Source organism: Arachis stenosperma, chromosome 6 (genome assembly GCF_014773155.1).
Source record: "Arachis stenosperma cultivar V10309 chromosome 6, arast.V10309.gnm1.PFL2, whole genome shotgun sequence".
Classification (NCBI taxonomy): domain Eukaryota; kingdom Viridiplantae; phylum Streptophyta; class Magnoliopsida; order Fabales; family Fabaceae; genus Arachis; species Arachis stenosperma.
Window position 1 is genome coordinate 130,481,448 of NC_080382.1, and position 23,946 is coordinate 130,505,393.

Below are 23,946 nucleotides of genomic sequence, written 5' to 3' on the forward strand. Positions count from 1 at the left end.
AGAGTATAATACATGCTCTTAAGTCTAACATATTTAGACTTAAAAATGCTCAAATTTAAGATTTCACAATAATAAAAAAATCAAATCAAATCTCAGGTCTAGGTCATTTCTCTCCTTAAACCATTTACATGTGTTTAAAGTTTAAAGTTTAAAGTTTAAACCATCATTTCTACCTATGAGTATAATATCCCTAATACAGTTCCATCATTTGGAACAATGGACACTCATGACATTTGGCAGGGTTGTATGATATTGAATTATTGACATTCTAAATGTCATTTTCAAAATTGAAAAACCAACTAAACATATGATCCTTCCTGCATGAACTGTTGCAGACTGTATAGTCTGTAGTAATGGTTTTGCCATGCTTATGCATCTTTTTTAGTGAAGGCTTTATGTTTAGCCCAAGGTATTAAGTAGTCTCTTTGTTTAATACAATTAAATGGTGTCTAGTTTTATATTGACATATCATTACATTGAGGGGACAATTTATAATAAGATTTCATTATAATTTAAAATTGGATTGTTCAAATCTTAGTTTCTCTTCACTTTAAGTAATTGCTTTGCCATATAAAATCATCGTTATGCCATCTTTGATATTAAATTCCTAAAGAATAGAAACATTAGTAAAGAAAAAGATGCTGCCTCTATTCCGTTTTAGCTTAAGGTTTTTTTCATTTATGTCGTCATTTTTTTTAGTGATAAAGTCTAATACGTATAGAAATAGGAAATCCACATTCTTTATAAGTTCAATCATGCTACGTTTTAAAAAACATTATTTCTTAGTTAACTTTTTAGGCTAAATCAAGTTTATTCAATCTAATATGATATCCGGATTATCATAAAATTGTTATTAGGCTACATATTTCCAATCAATCAAATTTCACGTTCCGGTTACTTATCCAGTGCTAAACATGAGAGGATGTATTAAAATCTCACTTTAGACTATTTCACATTGAAAAAGAATAGAAAATTATATTTTAATTAGTCAACATTAGTTAATTTGGTTATTATAAAATTATTCCTTTAATCTCTTTTTTTTCTTTTGAAAGGTTTAGTGTTTAGAATTTAAAATTTAAACATAAAATTTAAAATTTAATATTAAAATATATATTTTTTTAAAATTAACTAAAAAAATTTTGGTTGCTAGTTGAACTCATTTATGTTTTAGACAATCCTCTAATTAACCCTTTGGTTGAGTTTAGATTATTCTCACTAAATTGTAAGAGAAAGTTCGTGTCTCTTCTTGTTTAGCACGCCAAAGACTTTTACTTGGTAAAGAAGAAAATATATTTGGGACACTACAGCCACATTTTTTCTTTGACTAAGAGACTTGAATTGGGTTTCAATCACTTGCAATAAACTTTGTGAAGCAATTATATGATGATGATGAATATGAGATTAGGGGAAGTCTTGTGTTCAAGCGTGCCAATCCTTGGGTGGTTAATGGAATCCTTAGCTGAACTATTTGGCGCTACTTCAGGGAAGAAGAACCTATTGAACACTCTGGAAGATGATGAAGGTGATGTTCCAACTGCAGCTAATGTAGCAGCACAGAAGCATTTTCGACAAAGTCAACTCATGCTCAAAATCTAATGATCTGGGTCATACTGGAAACCGAAACGTTTTTCCTTGTGATCTTTTTGTCTAGCAAGTACTTATTTATATAGTTCAATTTGAGATAGCCAAATCAATTTTAGATAAGTCCTTGTTTCAGTACCAAATATATGTACTATAATTAACAATATGTTAATTTTAAATGCACTTCTATATCTATAGATGTGGAGATCTTTGTTAATAGATTATTCAATGGGTCGGATATGAATCCTGCATGTATTAGGAAAACTATGATACCATTATCATTAGATTTTGGAAATGGTATATTCTTGTAATAGATGGTGTTAGATACTTTGATGAAAGATTTTTGATAAAATTGTGAAAGAATAGGAAAAGACGAGAAAATAACTTTTATTGATTGTTTACTGATTGAATTAAATTGTAAATTATGAAGGTAAAATTAAGTATATATAGAGTATTAACCTATGAAAGATAAAAGTAAATAAAGATAAGATAGAGATAAAGATAAAGATAACTATAAGATAAGATAAAGACTAAAATTACAATTGAATTTGTATATTCTGTTGGGCTGAATTTGTGGACCGTGAGACGTCTTTATTGTTGTCATGAGTTAAGATGAAAGAGTAGTTTAATAATTCTGTTCATCCCTTCTGACGCACATGAACTTGTTACTTTGTTAGTAACAATACTTACATGGAAAGGTTTAGATTTGGTTTTCATTTTTTGAAATGATATGTTATAATCACTTCCTAATTGCTATAAAATGTAGTTTCATATTTTACTAGTGTATGTAATTGTGAGATGTATATATATATTTTTTTATATTTATGTCTAAAATATATTTATAAAATAAATTATTCGTGAGTATATTTAACATATGTAAAACAACCTCGTATATTTTATTGTTTTATATATATATATATTAATACCAAATAATCTATAGAATAAAAAAAATCATAAAGTACTTGGATTTAATAAAGAAAATGTGTAATTTATAGTAAACAAATAACTCAATGTCTGTGAAAAAATGAACTAAAACATTTTTAAAAATATTTTATATATATTCACCAAATGTTGTCAAATTAATAATAATAACAACAATAATAATAAATATTAATTTTAGTAGTAGAAAATAATAATATATTGTTAAAAAATGATAACAAATAATTTTTTAATTATTGATCACTTATTTCAATGGAAAATATTGATATCTCAACTTCTCAATTGTAATGTCAACAAAAATTTAAAAATTAGAAGATAAAAAAAAATGTAAGGTGCCAGAAATAAAATAAAATATAAAAATAAAAAAATGAAAAAGAAGAAAAAGATAAAGAAAATCAAATAAAAATAAATAACTTTAATTAAACAAAAAATAAAGTATAAATTTAAGTTTAGACTTCAGAAAAATAACTTTAGATTTTTAGTTTTGTTCTGTAATACTAAGAAAATTGAGAATATTTTTTATTTTTAAATATTTTTCAAAAAAAAAATGAACTGATTAAAATGTTTACTTAATACTCTATTTATAAACTAACCAAATACCTAATTAAGAGTTATTCCTAAAAGCTACTTCAATTTTCAAACCATTATCAATTAACCCCCGCTCTTTTTCTCTTGATGATTTGTTGTATTGCTACTACTCTTATCAGCTATATCTTTGATTAAGTTTCAATAACACTGTATAAGTGACCACCTCGTTGGAATCATTCCAATTGAGAATTAAGGTTCCGTTTATTTACAAGACAGGACATTGAGACAGGAATACAGAGATATACGACATTGGCATAAGTCGATGGATTATTATGGGTATATTCCAAATGTCATCAGAAAATTAACTTAAATCTAATTGGTTGATAAATATTTTTTTGAGATAATATTTTATTTTGTCTAACACAGCGTGAATAATTATCTAAAAATAAATATAATTAAATAATTATATAAAATATTTTATACTATTAGTGGATCAAAATTAAATTTATAAGGGTAAAGTATATTTTTGGTCCTTGAAGTTTGATAAAAGTTTTAAAAATATCTCTAAGTTTTATTTTGTTTCAATTTTGTTCCAAAGTTTTATTTTGTTTCAATTTTGTCCCAAAAGTTTTCGATTTGCATCAAATATATTCATGACGGCTAATTTTTCAAAAAATTTATGACCAATTCAATAATAATTTCATAAGAACAACCCTCAACACAAATAAATCAAGCATAATTTTCATACATTATTGTTAGATTAGTTTTAAATTTTTTGAAAATTTAGCCGTCGAGAGTATATTTGATGCAAATCGAAAACTTTTGGGACAATTGAAATAAAATAAAACTTAAATATTTTCGAAACTTTTGCCAAACTTCAAGAATAAAAAGTATACTTTACCCAAACTTCAATTAAAAAGTTAAAAAATTCAAGGATGTTGATTTCAAGATATTTGCTTATATCTGATAAGACCTAAGATTAACAATTTGATAGCTCGAGCTTTACGCATTTTGCTTGCACCAAACATTAAACACCTTATACAAATTTTGTCGGCAGAACTAATTCTCTCCTTTAAATTTCTCAAATCCTATATTCCACTCATAGTACGTGATAATTTGAAAATTCTGCAACAATCAAACGATTTGTTTCGACTAGCGGCGTAAACAACATGCATACCATGCCCATGTTTGATCACTTCTATGCTCCTGACCATAGCAAGTAGCAACTTAAACTGTCCTGCAAATTAGGGAAAATAAACAGCAGTTCTCAATGCCAACTGATATTATAAACAATTGACACCTTCCGCCATTATTCTAGTAGTGAAATAAGTCGCCAATAGTCTCGGCATTTGAGGCACTCAATAACATCAAGGGCATGGTGGGAAAGAGATAAATACACAATACAGGAAGCTCTATTTTCATTAATTTACTCATTGCTTACAGTTACCTACAAGGCAATTCAATAACAGTGAGTAGCTATAGAGAAACTTCCAAAATATCATTCACAAATCACAAGCACCAGGATGCGGCCCAAATAATGCACATCCTTGGAATTTCTTTAGACACTTGTAATTTGTCAATCAAAATGACCCTACTCACTTATGCCCTAGTTTCACAAAATTTACTTCAGTTTCCTTAAAGAAAATATCAGTCCCTCTTCATAGCTTTGGTGATTAAAGCTCTTGAGAATGCTACCCCGAGGTATGACAGGATTGTCAGAGCAATACCCCCAAACAGAACAATGCGGTCGTAAGCAGCATTTTGGACAGTGTAGACCCGCATACCTATCGAATTCCAGTTGCTTTCTGTCCAGACAGGATCCACAATCCCCATGATGTCAGAGGAATTTGAGGGCAAAACATTCCAAACACCCGATTCATATTTTAATCGTGTTGAATATGCTGGAACGTACCTGCAAAGGATCAACCATATACATTTGTATTTGAAAATGAGATTATCAAACAAAATATCTACTTGAACATTAAGGATAAAGTTACAGTGCACCAGGTTTGCTATTCCCTGCCTGGACACTACTGTCTACTGCCACAATTCACGTAAGAAATAAATGGCACATCTTAACCTACAATGTATGACAATTGAGAAGTAAATTTGCTGCCCGCAAAATGTACATCACACGAGCACATTAACATGCCACCTAAGAAGCAAGAGAGAATACCTAGTTGTAGAGAGAATACAAACTCCCTTTCCATCTGTCTCTGCTTTAATGCAAACCTCATCTCTACTGCAGCCTTGTTGACAACCTGAGCTATTAATATGCTCCCTGGGGATTGACGTTATGTCAGCTAGAAAATTCCAGACGAACCTGGGAACATCATTAATGTATCCTGGATAAGGTGTAGATGAAGGTTCATCTACGATAACGCCAACATAATGGCTTGGACAAGTTGATGTGGGTGAAATATATTTATTCACCAATTCACAAGAAAGACCAGGATCACAGGCCAATAAGCAACCCATAAGTTGTTTGACAAGTGAGACATTTACATTTATAGAAGCCAAAACTGAATCTTCTACATCCTTAGAATCACTAGCAAGTATGTAAAGGGTCCGGGCAACAAGAGAAGCAGCAGCAACCACAGCTGACGAGTTCACATTCGCTGCATCAGTCATAGAAATGAGAACACGTGACAGGAAGGACAACTGCACAAGATTAGGATAATTTAAATAAGAATGATAAAATGATGCCAAGGGCATAGATTAGCTCACATAAATCATCAAGATGACTATGGTAGAACTTGTTGACGAAGACAGAGTCAAAATCTTCTAAGACAACACCAGAGATTGCTGAATTCTGGGGAGAAAAAAAGAAGAAAAGAAGATAATTTAATCAACACTTGTAAAGTTTTCAATGTCATTCAACATGGTACATTAATACAAGTCAATTTATTCCATTAGCCCAATACCAATTATCTTATTCAACACAGGGTATTTGCTGCAGCTTCACCTACTTAAAAGTTGCAGGTTTTCATAACCATTCAATTTAAGCATGTTATTGTTAGTGTGCCCTGATAGCACCCTGCACCATCAATTTGATGATAGAGTTTACACTGATTCATAGCCACCAAAGTGTGATGTTTAGATGCCTAATAATATTGTATATATGACTGTATCAAAATAAAGGCAATCTGTGTGCTATATGCTATACTACCAAATAAAGGCAATCTGTGTGCTGTGTGCTATGTGCTATATGCTATATGCTATACATAAACAAACTGCTCAATTGACCATAACTGTCACTACAAGTAGAAGTGAGTTTTTGTTAAGACCTATGTTTTTGAAAATCACAGCTCTTTCTGCAAATTAACTATATTTCATTGAACAAGGTGTTATTACCATTATCTATTTGGAGAGAGAATTTTTTTTATTTTTTTTCTGGCCATTTTATTTATTTATTTATTTATTTATTTTGGGGGAGGGGGGGGGGGGGGGGGGGGGGGGGTGGTCCAGCACCTCTTTTGAAAAGGTCATTAACGATGATGGAGGTATCCCTGGATTTGAGGCACTTGCAGATGCAACCTTTATGTTTTCAGATAGCAGCGACTCTTGTGCACGTTTCAAGGCAGTCATTGTCATATCAGTGGCAGCAGAACCCTGCAACAATGTGGAGTTAGCCATAATTTGGCAGGATCATCTATGGGGGGTGCACATACAGAAACAGTATAATATGCATGATATGTCACGAGTATGCACATAGTTGACATGTCAGTTAACATCTCACCCCTTCTTTATGAGCAAAAAAGTTTTTAACACCTTCATTGTAACCCTTCCCAACAGAGCCAAGTTCAACGACCTGTGACAAAACAAATCAGAAAAGAATAGAATAGTTACTAGGAGAATCATATTAGAGGAGGCAGTTATGGGCAATCTAGCTAATAAATTCAATGCAGTATGTTAGATGACTACCGTTTCAATTGATGAGTGATTAAGGCCATGAACAGCATCTGAGTTTATCTCAAGTTCTACCAAAAATCTCCTACTTCCAAGGTAACCCCATGCTTCTCCAGTGAAAACTGCAAAAACAAGCTGCATCAAGTGTAAGAAACTGTCAGCAATAAAGTTTTGACAACTGGTTCTTGACTCGAGTACTAATAAATGTTCTACCATATTAACATGAAAAGTAATTTTCTTTTTTAATAAAAGAAAGTTTCATTAAGGAATAGAGGGAACAATACAAAGGAGTGGAGGAAAGAATTTTCCCAAACCAAAAGAAATACAAAAAAAAGACCACAAACTTCAATGAGCTGCATCTTTCCAATCCCTCATCATATCTGAGAGGGAAAGTCCTCTGAAGAAAACCATACTTCACTCTCAAACAACAACTTTTACGGCAAATCTATAATTAAAAGTGCGTAGATTGCATTCTAGCCAAATGCTCCAAATAGTGGAATATATTGCACATTGCCTCAAAGATTTAGCCTCTTTTTTTCTCCTAAAACCTGAAAACCTATTCAAAAGAAACTGATCTAGTGATGCCGGGAACACCCAAGATTCTCCAAACATGCCGAACAATGAACTCCACAAAGAATCAGTCATAGGGCAATGTAAAAACGAATTTGAGACCGTTTTTGAATGTTCCTAACACATTACACACACATTTTGGGATATAGCCTAATGTGGTCTTCTGACTTGTAAATTGACATTGGTGTTAATTCTATTAAGCACAATAGTCCAAATAAAGGATTTGACTTTAGAGGGAGCTTTAGATTTCAATATTGGTTTATCAAGGAGAAAAGGTGCAATAATGGAAGATTGGGAGAGACTGAAAAATCATAAAGAGAGGTAAAGTAAAAGGGGAAGTAGGTCCAACAATATTCAACCGCAAAATTACCACAAGAAACTGAGATGGATGATAGATAATTCTCTCATCGCAATAATAATTAGATTGGATATATTAGCCCATAAGAATAATTTTGCCCACAAAGAGAGAAGGAAAAGGAGAAAAAGAAATAAAGGAAATAAAGTCACATCTCAGAGACACCTAATAAATTTAAGTGACACGAAGTCAAGAAAATCAAACTATTTTAAAAAGGATAGTTCATCTTGTATGCACCTGTTTACTAAGGTCACCAAGACCATGCACATGAGAAAGTGCATCAACTGCTGCCAGCAATGCAATTAAACCCTGTGAAGTAGTCAGTAGTCACTATATTAGACAATAATTTGACATAGGAACTATACCTCATAAAGAAGTGTCAATATTGTTTGCTTAGGAATAAAGAAGGCAAGGTGGAGCAAATGCAACACAACACTAGCACTTACAGAAATAGGAGAGTCTGCACCAAGGCTTTTGTCCCGAAAAAATGAAGCAGAATCCATAGAAGCTACTGCCAGTATAATGGGCTTCGACTGTTTTGAGGATGAAACATTGATTGGAGGAAGAGATGACCAGACACTGCCTTCCAAAAGTCCAAAAGTAAACAATGATAAGATTTTAACTCTGTTTATAACGAGATACAATGGATATTAATACTTTCTTTATCTAGCTTCGGGACAGAGCGTGAAATAGACATAACAATAGCCTTGTGGGAGTAATACATATCTACTCTCCCTAGAACCCACCAAATGGGAGCCTTGTGTACCAACCGCAATTTTTTAGCTCAAGGACAACCCATTTCAACTATGAAAATATGATGCTTAATCTTTTGCATATTCATGATTCTATCATTCTGCCTTAGAGTGGATACGTATTCACAGAGTCATTTCCATTCATACTTTTCTCCAATTGAAAGGAAATTAGGAAAATAGATAAATAATAACTAGAAACTCACCATGTCGAACTATTGACCTTGAATCTAGGTTGCAAAATCACATCTAACATGAAGTTGAGTCGAGTACATAATTGTAGGGTGCTATGATCATACATATACATACTACTAGTCACAGTTAAAATTTATACACAGAAGTTACAAAGCATGATAGGATCTATGAAACTTCACCTGTATCCACCTAAAGGAAGGCAAGTTGCTTCTTTTAAACAAGACTTCGAATCATGTGTTCCAGATTTTGTCGTCTAATCCAAGATAATCAGAAAACAAAGAATGTAAACATTTAAATATTATTCTCAATATCCCATAACACAACAATTCTTAACAAATAATGTGGATATACCTGCATCACCAGATCAAACTCAGCCACATTAGATGTATAAGCTCTTTTTTTGTTCTCATTCCTTATTACAAACTGCACAAAAAGGGGAGATCATTAATCTTCATCCTTTATACATACAAAATTCACATGTATGTTGTGTGGGGACTCTCTAACCCAACTTATATGTCACCAACAGCCAAATTTTACCCCACTAGGTGGGTGGGATAAACTACGTGGATCAATTCACTTAGTAAGATTACCAATGACTACAAGAACCCCCCACTAACATGTTGAAATGTAATAAAGTGAGAATACTATGCCATACCTCTTCAATAGTCGCTGTGGCACTTTCTGTGAGTAAGAAAACAGGAAAATTGTAGTACTTCCACATAATACCAGAGCCCTGCCGATGAAGAACAAAACGAGCAAATAAAAATAAATTTATCCTCGATAATAGATTGTGTTATCTGAAGATTAAATTAGCTATAGCAAAAATTGAACATTGAATTTTCTACACATCATATTATTACAAGCTTCATATTTTAAGACTTAATTGGGTCACCATTCATGTCACCAAATTTCAATAATGAGCATCAACCAAAATTAAGTAATTTTTTATAAACCAGAGCATCTCCATAATGCATAACTCATAATTTCAATTCTATAAACAGTAATCAAATTACAATTGGAAAAAAGATATTAGCAGTAACAACAAGAGGAAAAGCAAAAGAACAAGTAATTGACAATACAGAATAATATCAGAACAAAATGTAAGGAAGAAAAAAAAATTCATATCATACAATAGGGTTCCATTCATAGCTGAAATTATGGTAAGGAGCAAATTGAGCTTGTGGAAATTTTTGATCCGGAGAGAATCCTACACATGGCAAAAGAATGCTATTATAAGCAACCTTAAAAGCAACTCTTACTCCAGGTTTGTTCAAATGACAAGAAGCAAACAAAATGTCAGTTACCCTTTAAGTTGTTCTGCACATCAGTTCTTGATTTGACCAGTACACCAGCAACTTTACTTGCAAAGCTTAAGTCATCTGATATTCTGAAAAGGAACACTCAAATTCAGAAAACAACCAGAATCTCCAAGCAAAGAAGTTCTAAAAAGAAAACGTTGAAATTCGATGTTGCTCCATAACTAATGTATGGTAAAATATGTATATACGTATACACCTGTTAAAGAGACTTGGAAAATCTTCAAATGAGACCAATATAGCAGAAGACTGTGACATCCCATCAACATTTTCGAATCCTATTATTGGAGCCAAAACCTTATCTCGCCCAGGATCTAAAAATACACATACATGAAACTGAGTATTAGGCTTAACTTATCCACCGGTCAACACAACTTATAATTAAAATCTTACTGCCATAGGAGCTTAGGGAGTAACGGTGATGATAGTTGAAAAATGCAAGAGAAGTTATAGGGGAAACACTGACTTGCACAACCAATTGGTCCAGAAAGATTAAGAAGGCGGACGCAAGGGTCTCCATCGATGACCTTGTACATGGTGTTCTGAAGATCAGGAACCGACTCCATGGCGCTCGATTCCCCTGGCAGTCAGAAAAAATTGAACGCGATCCGTGAAAACACAAAAGACGAAATTGGTGTAAGCAGTACTGAGCAAGAATGGGATTGGGAGAGTACCGGAGAAGCAGAGGGGAAGATGAAATGCGAAGAAGAAGAAGAGGAGGAAGTAGAAGAGAGGGAGAAAGGCTGGCGCCATGGGAGAACAGAGAACCCTAGTAGAGTGCGAGCGCGGGTGCGGGTGCGGGTGCGGGTGCAGGAGGGTGTCGCCTCTTGTCTGATCAGCTCTGCAACAGCAAGACACAGACTCTGATAGTGTGATTTCAGCGCCGTGGCTGCGTTATCAAGGTACCGTCTTTAATGTACCCTGTAAAGTAGGGTGTTTGATGCACCTTCTTTGTCTCATGCTTAACACTTATCTAATGTTAGTGTTTACTTTTTTAATCTCAATATGGAAGTATGGAACAACTTTAATATTCGCAAATGGCAACTCATGGAATATCCATAGCTTATAAAAAAATTTGTCCGAAAGTATATTAGGTTGAGTTTAATTTTAACATACCCATGGTATAAAATGTTGTATATTATTATTTAATTATATTTATTTTTTTAAATTATTATTTATCTAATCAATATAAAAAATAATTATTTTTATTAGTGTATCGTTATATAATTAAACCTACGTGTAAAATTATTTTCTATTAAAAATTCATTAAAATTAAATTTTATTGAACATCACAATACAATATTTTGCATAACGAGAAGTCCAAAAAAAACATCTTTTTGTTAACAGTTTTTAAATTGCCTTTTAAGTATGGAAAATCAATTCTAGAAATCCTTTTAAATTTCAAATATTTATATAATTATTTCTAATTTTTAATAAGAACTTTAAAAAAAAATAATAGTCAGGGTAGTAATTATTAAAGTATTACTCTATTAATTATACATTCATTATTGGATTAGTCCAATACTACAATCCACTTATCCTAGTAATCTTGGTGTATACATTCCTTTGATCCATTATTCAATGTTTGGAGCAAAGGGAATTCATAGAAGAAGTATGATGTCAAACAAAAACAAATTAGAACAAGCTAGCTAGTAGTATGAGCATGGGGTTACACTTAGCTTCACAAGCTCTAGCCATTACAAAATAGTTTCACTTTTAACTAGTTACACAAAACTCGCTCACAAGTAACAAGTCTCTGAGGATTCAAGCTAATCAAAAGCTATAAGCAAGTACTTAATTACAGTAATGGTCGCACATAAGACGACCCAGATCATTAGATTTTGAGCATGAGTTGACTTTGTCGAAAATGCTTCTGTGCTGCTACATTAGCTGCAGTTGGAACATCACCTTCATCAGCTTCCAGAGTGTTCAATAGGTTCTTCTTGCCCGAAGTAGCGGCAAATAGTTCAGCTATTGAATCCATTAACCACCCCAGGATTGGCACGCTTGAGCACAAGAGTTCCCCTAATCTCATGTTCATCATCATCATATAATTGCTTCACATAGTCTATGTTAAGTGATCAAGATTCAATTCAAGTTTCTTAGTCAAGGGAAAATGTAGCAGTAGTGTCCCAAATATATAGTAGTGTGCCATATTTTCTTCTTTACCAAGTAAAAGTCTTCAGCGTGCTAAACAAGTAGAGACACGAAGAATCCGTGAGCTTTCTTGCAACTTGTCAAACATCCTCAATTATTGAACTTTCTCTTACAATTCAGTGAAAATAATCCGAACTCGAAAGATGGTTTAAGGGTTAATTAGAGGATTGTCTAAAACATAAATGACTTCAAACTAGGAACCAAATATTTTCTAGTTAAAATTAATCAATTTTTTTTTGAAATTATCTTTCAATATTAATATATAAATATTTGGTGGATTGGAAATATCTAGCCTAATATCAATTTTATAATAATTATTGAATAAACTTGATTTAACGTGAAAAATTAACTTAGAAATAATGTTTTGAAAAAACTTACTGAAGCTAAAAATGGAATAGACGCAGAATCTTTTTCTTTACTATTGTTTTTATTCTTTAGGAATTTAATTCAACGTCTATGATTTCTTTTATTTATTTCTAGACCTATTGACCTGTTGATCAGATAGATTATCAATTCTTCGCCCTCTTTCTTGGCTCGTTCGTCCTGCGAAGTGCCAACTGGCATTTTCTTTATTTATTTTTCTTCTTAAATTTCAAACCTTTTCGTGTTTCTATGATGATGATATATATATATATATATATATATATATATATATATATATATATATATATATATATGGCATTCCAATTACTTATCCGATGCTAAACATGAAAGGATGTATTACAATTTCACTTTAGACTATCTTTCAGAAATTCACATTGAATAAAAATAGGAAATAAATTTTTAATTAGTCAATATTAGTTAATTTTTTATTATAAAATTATTTTTGAACCTTCATCTTTTTAGAATTTAGTAATGAATAAAAGGAAAAATTGTTTTAACATTATTATATATCCTATTTTATTTTATACCTCTTTTTTTCAAATTAAAATTTATTAGTTAACTTTATTTTATTTTTGTAACTAGATTATATTTATTTATTATATTTTCAAAATATAAATCCAACAAAAATATATAGTTAAAGTCGACTAAATAATATTCATATGGTGGTTAACATAAGATTGTCATAAAAAAGAATGTTGATTATTATCATAAGAAATTGAAGGAAGAAAACAAAGTTATTATTACTATTACTTGTAGTATTATGCTGTTGGAAATAAGGCTGAAAGTGAATTGAGTTGGGTCAAGTTAGACCAAATTCAGGTTCGATTTATGAAAATTGAGCTTGGCTCATTAACAATTGAGTTTATTTTTTAAGTTTAAACTTGATTCGTCTAAAATTCATGAACTGGTTCGAGCTCACGAACTAACTTAAATAACATGAACATAATCTATAATTTTATATTAATAAATTATAATTTATTTATACTAAAAAATATAATTTTATATATTGTATATCTATTAATTATCAATTTTTTATTTATATCCTACATCTAAATTATATAAAAAGTAATTATAAAATTTTAAATAAGAACACTAATATATATAAAATTATATGGTGAAAACTCAGGTGAAGTCGACTTCACGTAAAGTTTATATCTGAGAGCCGTTAGATGAAAATTTAGTCAAATCAGTCAAATCATCTGAGGGTTCTCAAGTATCAACTTCACGTGAAGTCAACTGCATATGAGTTTCCACCATTAATAATTTAATATATATATATTCGAATCAATTTATGAATTAATAATGAGCTGAACTAATTTAAATTTAAATTTAATTTATTTAATTTATGAGTTCAATTTTAAATTTAAATTTTATTTATCAGCTCACAATCAACTTATCAAATTATTAATGAATAGAGTTAATTAGAACTGACTCATAAACTCACTTGGTTCACTTTCTCTGTATTAAAAATAATCATCATTTATGCCTATGGTTCAGTTTCCAAAGCTACATAATGGATTTGAATCCGCAACTCCGATCCCTTCCACGTACGTTTTATATTTTTCTATTTATTTTATGTAAACTCTTTTAGTCTCTACTCTCTAGCGATTTATTTATAATTTAATATAAGTATAAATTATGATAATTTGTGATAGTTTAGGTATAAATTTTAAAATTTTTATACTCCATAGAGATTTATATCATTAAATTTTTTCGGAAGACCCCTTCTCTATAAAATTACCCGCCATTATTGTATTAGCTAATACAAGCAATCAGTCAAATCAGGTGAACACTAAAGAAAAATTAGGGGTGTTCATGGTTCGGTCCGGCCTCAAACTTTTTAGAGGCTAATTTGGTGTGATTTTATCGGGTCTAGGGCCGGGTAAGGGTCTCAAAAATAGACCTGGTCAATATTTCAGATCAGGTCCGGACCATAGCTTGGGTCACCCGAACTCAGTCCGGTGGCCAGGTCATCGTACACAATTAATATTTTGTGTTATTAGTGATGGATGATAAATATTATTATGTGAAATTTAAGTATTGCAAACTTTAATATTTTGTCTTATTAGTCATTATAAGACTATAAGTTAATATTTTATGTTTAAAATGCATAAGACTTTAGACTAATGCATAATATTGTGTTATTTGTATTGATTTAAATATTTGGTGTTATTAGACAATATTAGTATTAATTGTGGTTATACTTTAATTTTAAAGAAGGGTTGGTTCTTGTTATATTTTTCTAAGTGAATTTTACTATGTGAATTGTGAAATCATGGTTGAAGATTAGGTGATTTTTACATGTTAAAGATCCGATTTTCACCCAATTTTTATCCGGCCCGAAGGTGCATAAGTTTCATCGGGTTTAGGATCGGGTTAGGGTCTAAAAAATAGGCACGGCCTATATTTCGAGTCGGATCTGGGTTAGGCCAAAGCCGGTGTAGCCCGACTCATGTACACCCCTAAAAAAATAGCTCTTATTTATAGTTGAATTACTTAGCGGATGAAGCTTATCCAACTGATTAAATATCTATCTTCGGTTATTCGGTTATCATCAAATCTTTTTTAAATCATATATTTTGATTTGATTTTTAAATTTTGAATTATCTATTTTTATCTTCTATTTATCTATTTATATATAATTATAATTATAATTCTTTTGTTCCTTGAAGAATTGTGATTGTGCACACTTGTTTAATTTGGATAAACACCCGTACCTAGGATTATTATTATTATTTCATATTTTTTTATGCTATTTACTTATTTTGAAGTTGTTAAATTATTATTATTTAGAAAATGTTAGTAATTATATTTTATTAATTAAAAAATTAAAAAATAAGACAAATTACATAAATAAATAAAATAGAACTAAAAATTACTCAATTACAACTTTTGAATAATAAGTACATTTTTATTCTAAACTTATTTGGTGTAAACCGCTTTTGTTTTGAGGTATAGAGAATTAGAAACTGATACTAAAATTTTAGTTTTTGTTTCTAAAATTTAAGTATTTCCAGTATCTTAAAAAGTGAAGAATCAAGATATTGAAAATTTTTAGGATAGAGACTAAAACTTTAATAAATTTTTTTACTTAAAATATCCTCATTTCAATTAATTAATTCTAACTTTATTTTTTGTGTAAATTAAATTAAAATTTCATTCTTATTTCAATATCTATCTTCTATATTATACCAAATACAATACTAAAACTTAACTGATGATTATTTATAACATTGTCTCTTTTTTAAACGCTACCTAAACATCTCAGTTTATTCATATCTATTATTTTATTCCGTATAGCTTGGGAAACTGAACTATAAGCATAACTAATGATTATTTCCAACAACATAACACTACATAGTAATAGTTATAATAACCTTATTTTCTTCCTTCAATTTTTTATGATAATTATCAATCTCCTTTTTTATTACAATCTTATATAGATGGGCATATGAATATTTAGTTGACTTTAACTATATATTTTTGTTGGGTTTATATTTTGAAAATATAATAAATAAATATAATCTAATTATGAAAATAAAATAAAATGAATCAATAAACTTTAATTTTGTTAGAATATATTAGGATGAATTAGTTTTTATTAGAATTAGTTTTTATTAGAATTATTTAGCATATTTGAATGTTTATTATAAGATATTATATTTTTATTATTTTTATTTTTTTAATACTTATAAATACTTTTTTATATTGTATCATTCTACACAATTTAAATAGTCACCAAAAAAATTCTACACAATTTAAATAAACACAAACCTTTTTTTTACTATTTTTTCTTATTTTCTAACAAATTTGATAAAAAGAGATATAAAATAAAGTATGATGTACAATAATGTTAAAACAACTTTTCTTTATCCATTAAATTTTTTTATTCAGTTTAATTTGATTATGAAAATAAAAAAACATTAATAAACTCAACTATATATATTCTACTTACAAAAATTAAATATTTTTATTTTTGGAAGACAAAAGATTGAAAATAAAAAACATTAATTATTTTAATTTCACCTCTTATAAAAAACATTAGATAATAAGATTTTGTCTTATATTTATAAAAGTCAACATAAAAAATCAAATAGGCTTATCAAGTTTATATACATTTGTTTATTTTATTAGAAAATTTTCAAAAAAAAAAAATCGAATCAAACTGATATTGATTTTATTCGGAATATATAGTTGAGTTTTTATTCAAATTAAAGTCAGATAATTAAATTGAATCACAAACACCGCCAATGTAAATTGAGTTTAATTTAATAAATTTAATCTCGTAATAAAAAATTTAATGGATAAAAAGAAAAAAAATATTTTAAACTTATTATACATCCTACTTTATTTTATATTTTTTTTCTCGGATTAAAATTTATTGGTTGACTTTATTTTATTTTCGTAATTAGATTATATTTATTTATTTATTATATTTTCAAAATATAAATCGAACAAAATATATAATTAAAGTTGACTACATATTCATATGGTCGTCAATATAAAATTGTCATAAAAAAGAATGTTAATTATTATCATAAAAAATTAAAGGAAGAAAATAAAGTTATTATTTTTATTACTTGTAGTATTATGTTGTTGGAAATAACATCATCTATTAAAAAAAAAAAGAAAAATTATCATCTATATCTATGGTTCAGTTTCCAAAGCTACATGGAATGACCGAATGAGATAATGGATGTGAATCCCCGACTCCCTTACACGCAGTTTTTTATTTTGCTATTTATTAGGGGTGGCAAAGCTGGCTGGCCCGCCCCAACCCATCCCGCCCCGCTTAGGCCCGCTTCATAAACGGGACGGACTGACCCGCCCCGTTTTATGGCGAATTGGCGAGTTGGCAGGCTAGCCCGCTTAATTCTTTTTTTTTTGAAAAATAAAATTTATTAAAATTAACTAAAAAATAATAATAAAAAAATAAAATACAAATAAAAAATAGTTAAATTATAATATAATTTTTTTACTATTTTTTTAATTTTTAACTTCAATAAAATTGTTCAAAATAATATTTGTCAATAAAATTATTTTTATTTTAAAAAATAAGTCACATAATTTGAGCATATATACGAAATTGTAAAATAAAATAAATAAAGTTAATAACTAAAAGAAGAATAAAAAAAAAAATGAAAAAAAAGTGTTTAAAAATTCTATAATTATTAATTTTATAATAGTAACAACTCTTTTATTTAATAAAAAAAAAAGAAAAATAAAAAACTTTGGCCCGACGGACCGGCCCGCCCCGCCCCGCCAATTTGGCGGTGCGGGTTTGGCGGGTTTTTCTAATTTGGCGGGCTCCAAATCCTAACCCGACCCCCCTTTTTAGCGGGTTTAGCGGATCGATCCGGCGGGCTCGACCCGTTTTGCCACCCCTACTATTTATTTTATGTAAAAACTCTTTTAGTCTCTAACGATTTATTTACAATTTAATATAAGTATAAATTGCGATAATTTGTAATAGTTTATGGATAAATTTTAAAATTTTTATATTCTATAATAATTTATATAATTAAAATAAGTTTTAATATATGTTTTAAATATTCGTAATATAAAGAGTTCAAGTATTATTTAAAAGATATTAATTTATATTTTTTGAATATTTTAATTTAATTTGATGTATTTTTATTTTGTTTATTTAATTATTAGATTGGGCCTTATAATTATGAGTTTAGAGTTTTTCTATATTTTAACATAATAAGAGATTATAAATATCTCATAAACAAGGGTAGTCGTAGTATAGAATGATTTAGAGGTTTAAATTTTTTTGAATTTCGTAATAAAACCATGGTGTAAAGTGAAAACAATTGAGGTTAAAGAGTTTTTCTTGTTGCACGAAGGAATTGGATAGAAGATTGAGGAGTTATGGCCTTTACAAGTTAGGTTGAGAAGCCCTTTCTTATTGTGTCAAATTGGGTAAAGAATAAAATAATTCTCTTTGTACTCAATTTCAATATATCTTTTTTGTTTTTATTTAAATTTTAATTTATCTTTTTTTTTATTTTGTTTGAATCTTTATCTTTTTGTTTATCTTTTATTTCTTTATCAAGTTCAAAAAATATAATCATTATCCGAATATTGTAATTGAGTAATTTTAAATTCTACTTTATTTATTTATGTAATTTGTCTTAAAAAAAGGATAAATAACTGTATATTATCAGTTAAATTTTAAATATTTAAAATACCCATATATTTAAAAATTTGTTGCTTTTTATAATAATTTTAAATTTAAAAATTATAAATTCAAATTATTTTATAATTTCAAATATATTAAAATTAAGACACTTATCTTAGAAAATAAAAATTATACAATTAATTTATAATTTGGATTTCATTCAAATCAATTTATTTATTCTTATAAATTAAAAATTCAGATACAAATAATTTTATGTAAAACTAATAATTAAAAATTATTAGATAATAATTTTATTAAATTTATTAAATTATTTAATAACTTTTAATTATTAATTTTATAAGAACTTAATTGTAGTTGGTTCCATACTTTCTTCTAATTCTGAAGTATAGGTGCTGGTTAATTAGCTGGCAAGTGCTTGTTACAAGTTACACTATGCTCCCTCAAAATATTCATGTTTGGAGAAAAGAAGGGCAAATAATAGCAAATTAGTAACATTAATTTTTTTTCTACTTGTTTTGTTAAATAATAAAGAATGAAATAGATTATCAAGGGTAATTTATGTATTTAAATAAACTCTTAAGATAAATTACACAAATATAATAATTGACATTTTTTATATGCGTGCATTTTTTTAAATTATGTAAATCATTCGCTGGCTAATTATATACTATTTCAGTCGAGCAGAAATCGCTATTATACGTATAGCAATTTATAATTAAAAAAATGAAGAAAAAATCGTTACAAACAGAAAATATCAAGCGGCTAAACAGCTTTGAGTTGCAGAAAATTAAGTGAAATTTGGTTTGAGAAGGAAAAAAAATAATTTATTTATTTATAAGAGATAATAATATTTTTTTTATAATGTCACTTTTTTTTAACAAATTTATATAAAATATAATTAAAAAAAACATATAAAAAATGATATTATCAATGCAAATTCAATTGATCATTGATTTTTTTTATATATAATTTTAAATGAGTAATAAATAAACAGTAAATATATACTAATTGCAATAATTAATTAAAAATAGTAGATGATAGTTATGCTACTTAATTGATTAATTAAAAATAGTAGATAATAGGCATACTATTTAATTAATTATTATAATTATCATTTTTTTTGTATAAGATCTTAAAAGAAAAAATTAAAAAATAAAAATAAAAATAAATAAATTCTATGTTTTTAATCGAAAACTTAATATATCAAATTGTATAAACTTTGCATTTTGGGATTGTTCGTATGTTTGAACTAGTAAATTATCCGGTAATTTTTATAAATTTTATACACTTTGATATATTAAAAAATATTTTAAATTAAAAATATAAAGTTTATTTGATTTATATTTTTAATTTTTAATATTTTTTTGCTTTTAAAATCTTATAAAAAGGTAAAAATAATAACTACAATGATTAATAGGTTTCGCTAGAAAATCAATTAAAAAAATAGTTAATTAGTTGAAAAATAAAAATTTTGTTATAAAAAAAACTTCTTTTGTCCTAGTTTTTTAAGTTAAAATGAGAGAAACTAAAAGATTAATGAAAATTGTCATAGGGTTCGGCTATATTTTTATGTTGGTTGTCGAAAACTTAACACAATTTTCATCTTTTATCCAGACTTGGGACCGGTTATATACCGCAAGTGTAACATGGACAGAGTTATTAACGAGAATTGTAAAAAAGAAAAATGATATCATGGGCTAAAGGCCCAAACAAAAATAATAAAAACACTTCTAACTTTTGAAGAAATCAAACCCTATACTATCATAGTGATACAATGTGGCCTCTAGGCGCAGCATATTATTACCAAAGAAAAGGAGGACAGAAAAATTAGAAGAAAAAAAAGATGTAAGCCGAGGAGCAGGAATGGTTATTAGCACTGCTCTAATTACTGGTTTATTGATTTATAAATTTAACTAATTTAACTGTAGTTGAATTGAAAAAAACTGTTTTATAATAAAATAATAACTAAAATACAAATAAACACACAAAAATTATACGATCTTATCAATTTACAAATTAAAATTTTTTTTTAAAATACTCTTAAAATATATGTTTTCAAGTACTTTTATCATTATCATCTTTAGCTTTACACTCATCACTTGATTAAAGAAATCCACAACCTTAATCCTTTATGATTTTTTTTGGAAAAATAAAATCTCATTCAAAAAGGAAATCATTTAGGGGTGGTAATAGGGCGGGTAGGGGCAGGTTTTTGCTCTACCGACCCTGCCATGCCTTACAATAATCTGGATAAAACCCGCCCCGCTTCTACCCGCGGGTAGTAAATGGTTGAATCTTAACCCGTCCCCGCGGGTACCCGCCCCGCCCCTACCTGCCCCCATAATTATTAAAATCTAATAAATAAAATTAAATTTCAAAATTTATATAACCATCATCACATACATAACATAAATTAAAGTAAAATTTTAAATATAATACAATATTATCAATCATTTTACTAATTATTTTTATATATTACATATATAATATATTAATATTATATATTATATATATACCGGGACGGGTAGCACCTAAACCCGACCCCCCCCCCCCCCCCGGCGGTCCAAAAATCTGCCCCGAGCGGGTAGGGGCGGGGTGGGTACCCGCAGGTTTGGGTGGTGTTGCCATCCCTAAAATCATTGCTGTAAGTAATTGAGAATATTTGTGAGACTCAGCACTAAGACATAGAACAAGCATACATAAAGAGCAGTATCAAATAATCCAATTCTCAATTCCATGAATCATAAACAAAAAGGTGTCTAAATATCTACAGAATCAATCAAATTTAGCATTAAAAGTATCAAAAACCAAATTTTGCAGTTAAAAAATAGAGTAAAAGACATTAGAAATGAGAGTGGCTTGAACTACCGTCTTCTGCATTAGAAAAATACACTACCATCATCATCATCAATCCCAAGACCTCCAACAACAGCATCATCTTCATGATTTCCTTGTTCTAAATCAATAACATGGGACATCTGTTGTTTGTTAATTTTTTGAAAGCATCAATTTGGTTTAAAATTAAAACACAGCAACAAATAATCATCCTAAAGTCTGAAACCAACAAATTTATCAACAAAAATTCAAAAACAACATACTTATAAATTTAAAAACAGCAGCAGCAGAATAAAAAAAATCCATTTTTAGCAATAATTTTGACAACAATACAAAATCAATTTCTTTGATTGATTTCACATTCATAAAATCACTAATCAGATTCAGAATAGACTCAAACAGAGCAATAATAGTACAATCCAATTACAATATCATAGCAATCCACTACCTAATAATCTCAACAAACAACATCCAAACAATTAATCATGCTTTAACAATTAATCATTTAATCATGTTTCAAGTAAACAATTTTTTAACAATTAATCATGCTTCAGCCTTCATGCAATTAGCTTCAACAATTAATCATACTTAAAGCAATCAGCTTCAACAATTAATCATTTAATAACGCTTTAAATGGGTGTTGACCCGGTTTGTATACAAATGGTGTTGCTGAATGTAGAACTAATAATTAATCATACTTCAAATAATAATAGTAAGGTTTAGAAGATAGAACCAACAATTAATCATACTTCAATAATTATTATTACAACAAATTAGACTTATACGTAGGGTTAGTGGAAGACAGAGAATAATGCAAAGTTGGCGGCGACAGAGACAGTGGCTGGGGTGGAAGGGTCGAATAGAGCTGGCGCCGACGGGAAGACACTCGCGAAAGCAACTGGCACTGGCGGTGGCTGCGATTTCGACGGCGGAAAGGAAAGCTGGCTGAAAGGAACTTGCGACAGTGAGTAACTTCCACAGACCTTGCGACGACGGCGATGGCTGAACGGAGGTTACGCCGGAAGCTTGAGGTGGAGACTGGAGACGTCGGAACTGAGAGTGAGAGGTGAGAGTGGAGGGATGAAAGGGAGGCTCGAGAGTGGATTTGTGCTATGGGTGTCTGGGGTAAAGACTAGGATTCCTTTTTTGGAGCCAAGTCAAAATGCTGCGTTTGGAAAAATTTTAAAAACCGGCTGGGTTGCGGTTCGGTTTGACCGACCGGTTTCTGGCTGGTTCGACAGTCTAGTTTTGGTTTTTGAATTTGACGGTTTTACTTTCTATCTGAATCGTGTTTGTTAATGGTATTCAGTTTGATCAATTCGAACCGATTTTCAGAACATTGGTTATTAGGAGCAATGATGGAGTTATTGTGGCAGCTGAGCTGAGAATCTCAACCAACTTAAGCGTAGAAAAATGAAGCAGAAACAACGGCTTGCTACTTGGGCTGAAAATTGGCTTTTGAGTTTTGAGTACTGGCTGAGAATAACTACATTGCGGTAGCTCAAGCACAATAACAAATATAACCTTAGAAGAATGTCCCAAAGTTCTGCAAGAGTTACGGTGCACAAACCTAGATTAACACTGAAGCAAGTAATGATTTTCCCATCAGAATCTCGCAGAATACCTCCACAAGCCACTCTTCTATCGTTGGAAAATGAACTATCCGAGTTGAGTTTGATGGACGGATGCTTCGGGAATATTTAGATTGAGCATGATAATAATCTTTGACCAATTGAAAAATAATATCATGAATTCTGTCTTCTGCTAAAATTTTGTCTTTGTTAAAAATAAAAGTGTTTTTTTGAGACCAAAGAAAGTTTATAATAGTAGAAAAAAGAAGGGATCATGATACTAATTTTTATATATTATGATACATTCACTAAAGCGTGGCCAAAAATAGTTAATGGTCACACTTTTATGAGGGTAGCGACTGAATAGAGATTTGGCCATATTTTTTCTTGCTATGCTTTAAAAGCGTAGCGAAAAGAGTCAATGGCCACTCTTTTATGAGAGTGGCAATTGATTTGAGATTTGGCCACGTTTTTTTTGCTACGCTAAAAAACGTAGCCATAGAAAAAAAGGCACGCTTTTAAAACGTAACGACAAAATTTTGTTATAGAGTCATTTTAAAAGCGTGGCTGTTTCTTCCAACTCTTTTGGCACGCTTCAAAAGCGTGGCCAAAAGGTTCGCCAAAGAAAAAAAATTTCAGAGAACTCTCTTCGAAATTACTAAGTTACAATTGCAATACACCATCTACTCTTCCAAACTTTAGCTTTCCCCTT

The 23,946-nt window shown here is 29.6% G+C and overlaps 1 protein-coding gene across 2 annotated transcripts; it reads right to left on the reverse strand.

The window, feature by feature from the left end:
• Nucleotides 1-4,442: 4,442 nt before the first annotated feature.
• Nucleotides 4,443-11,152, reverse strand: LOC130935009 (nicastrin). Of its 2 annotated transcripts, XM_057864543.1 has the most exons (17): nt 10,817-11,152; nt 10,609-10,722; nt 10,342-10,456; nt 10,131-10,213; nt 9,957-10,033; nt 9,482-9,559; nt 9,178-9,249; nt 9,006-9,079; nt 8,329-8,461; nt 8,120-8,191; nt 6,973-7,092; nt 6,788-6,859; nt 6,520-6,660; nt 5,776-5,860; nt 5,225-5,666; nt 5,053-5,128; nt 4,762-4,960 (listed from the first exon to the last, which is right to left on the reverse strand). In XM_057864543.1, exons 1-16 carry the CDS (start codon nt 10,893-10,895, stop codon nt 5,086-5,088), a joined length of 1,800 nt encoding a protein of 599 aa, XP_057720526.1. In that variant the 5' UTR covers nt 10,896-11,152; the 3' UTR covers nt 4,762-4,960; nt 5,053-5,085. The 2 variants fall into 2 exon arrangements, with proteins under 2 accessions (XP_057720525.1, XP_057720526.1); XM_057864542.1 differs by lacking the exon at nt 5,053-5,128 and having other exon boundaries at nt 4,443-4,960; nt 10,817-11,126.
• Between the last annotated feature and the right edge of the window lie 12,794 nt (nt 11,153-23,946).

What these genes read in the sequence shown, in the direction of transcription:
- LOC130935009 (XM_057864542.1), bottom strand. Translation starts at nt 10,895, where the DNA reads ATGGCGCCAGCCTTTCTCCCTCTCTTCTACTTCCTCCTCTTCTTCTTC. An exon ending in CCACAGCGACTATTGAAGAG is followed by an intron (nt 9,250 to 9,481) that starts GTATGGCATAGT and finishes CTTTTTGTGCAG; the next exon opens with TTTGTAATAAGGAATGAGAA. An exon ending in CTTCCTTTAGGTGGATACAG is followed by an intron (nt 8,462 to 9,005) that starts GTGAAGTTTCAT and finishes TTTGGAAGGCAG; the next exon opens with TGTCTGGTCATCTCTTCCTC.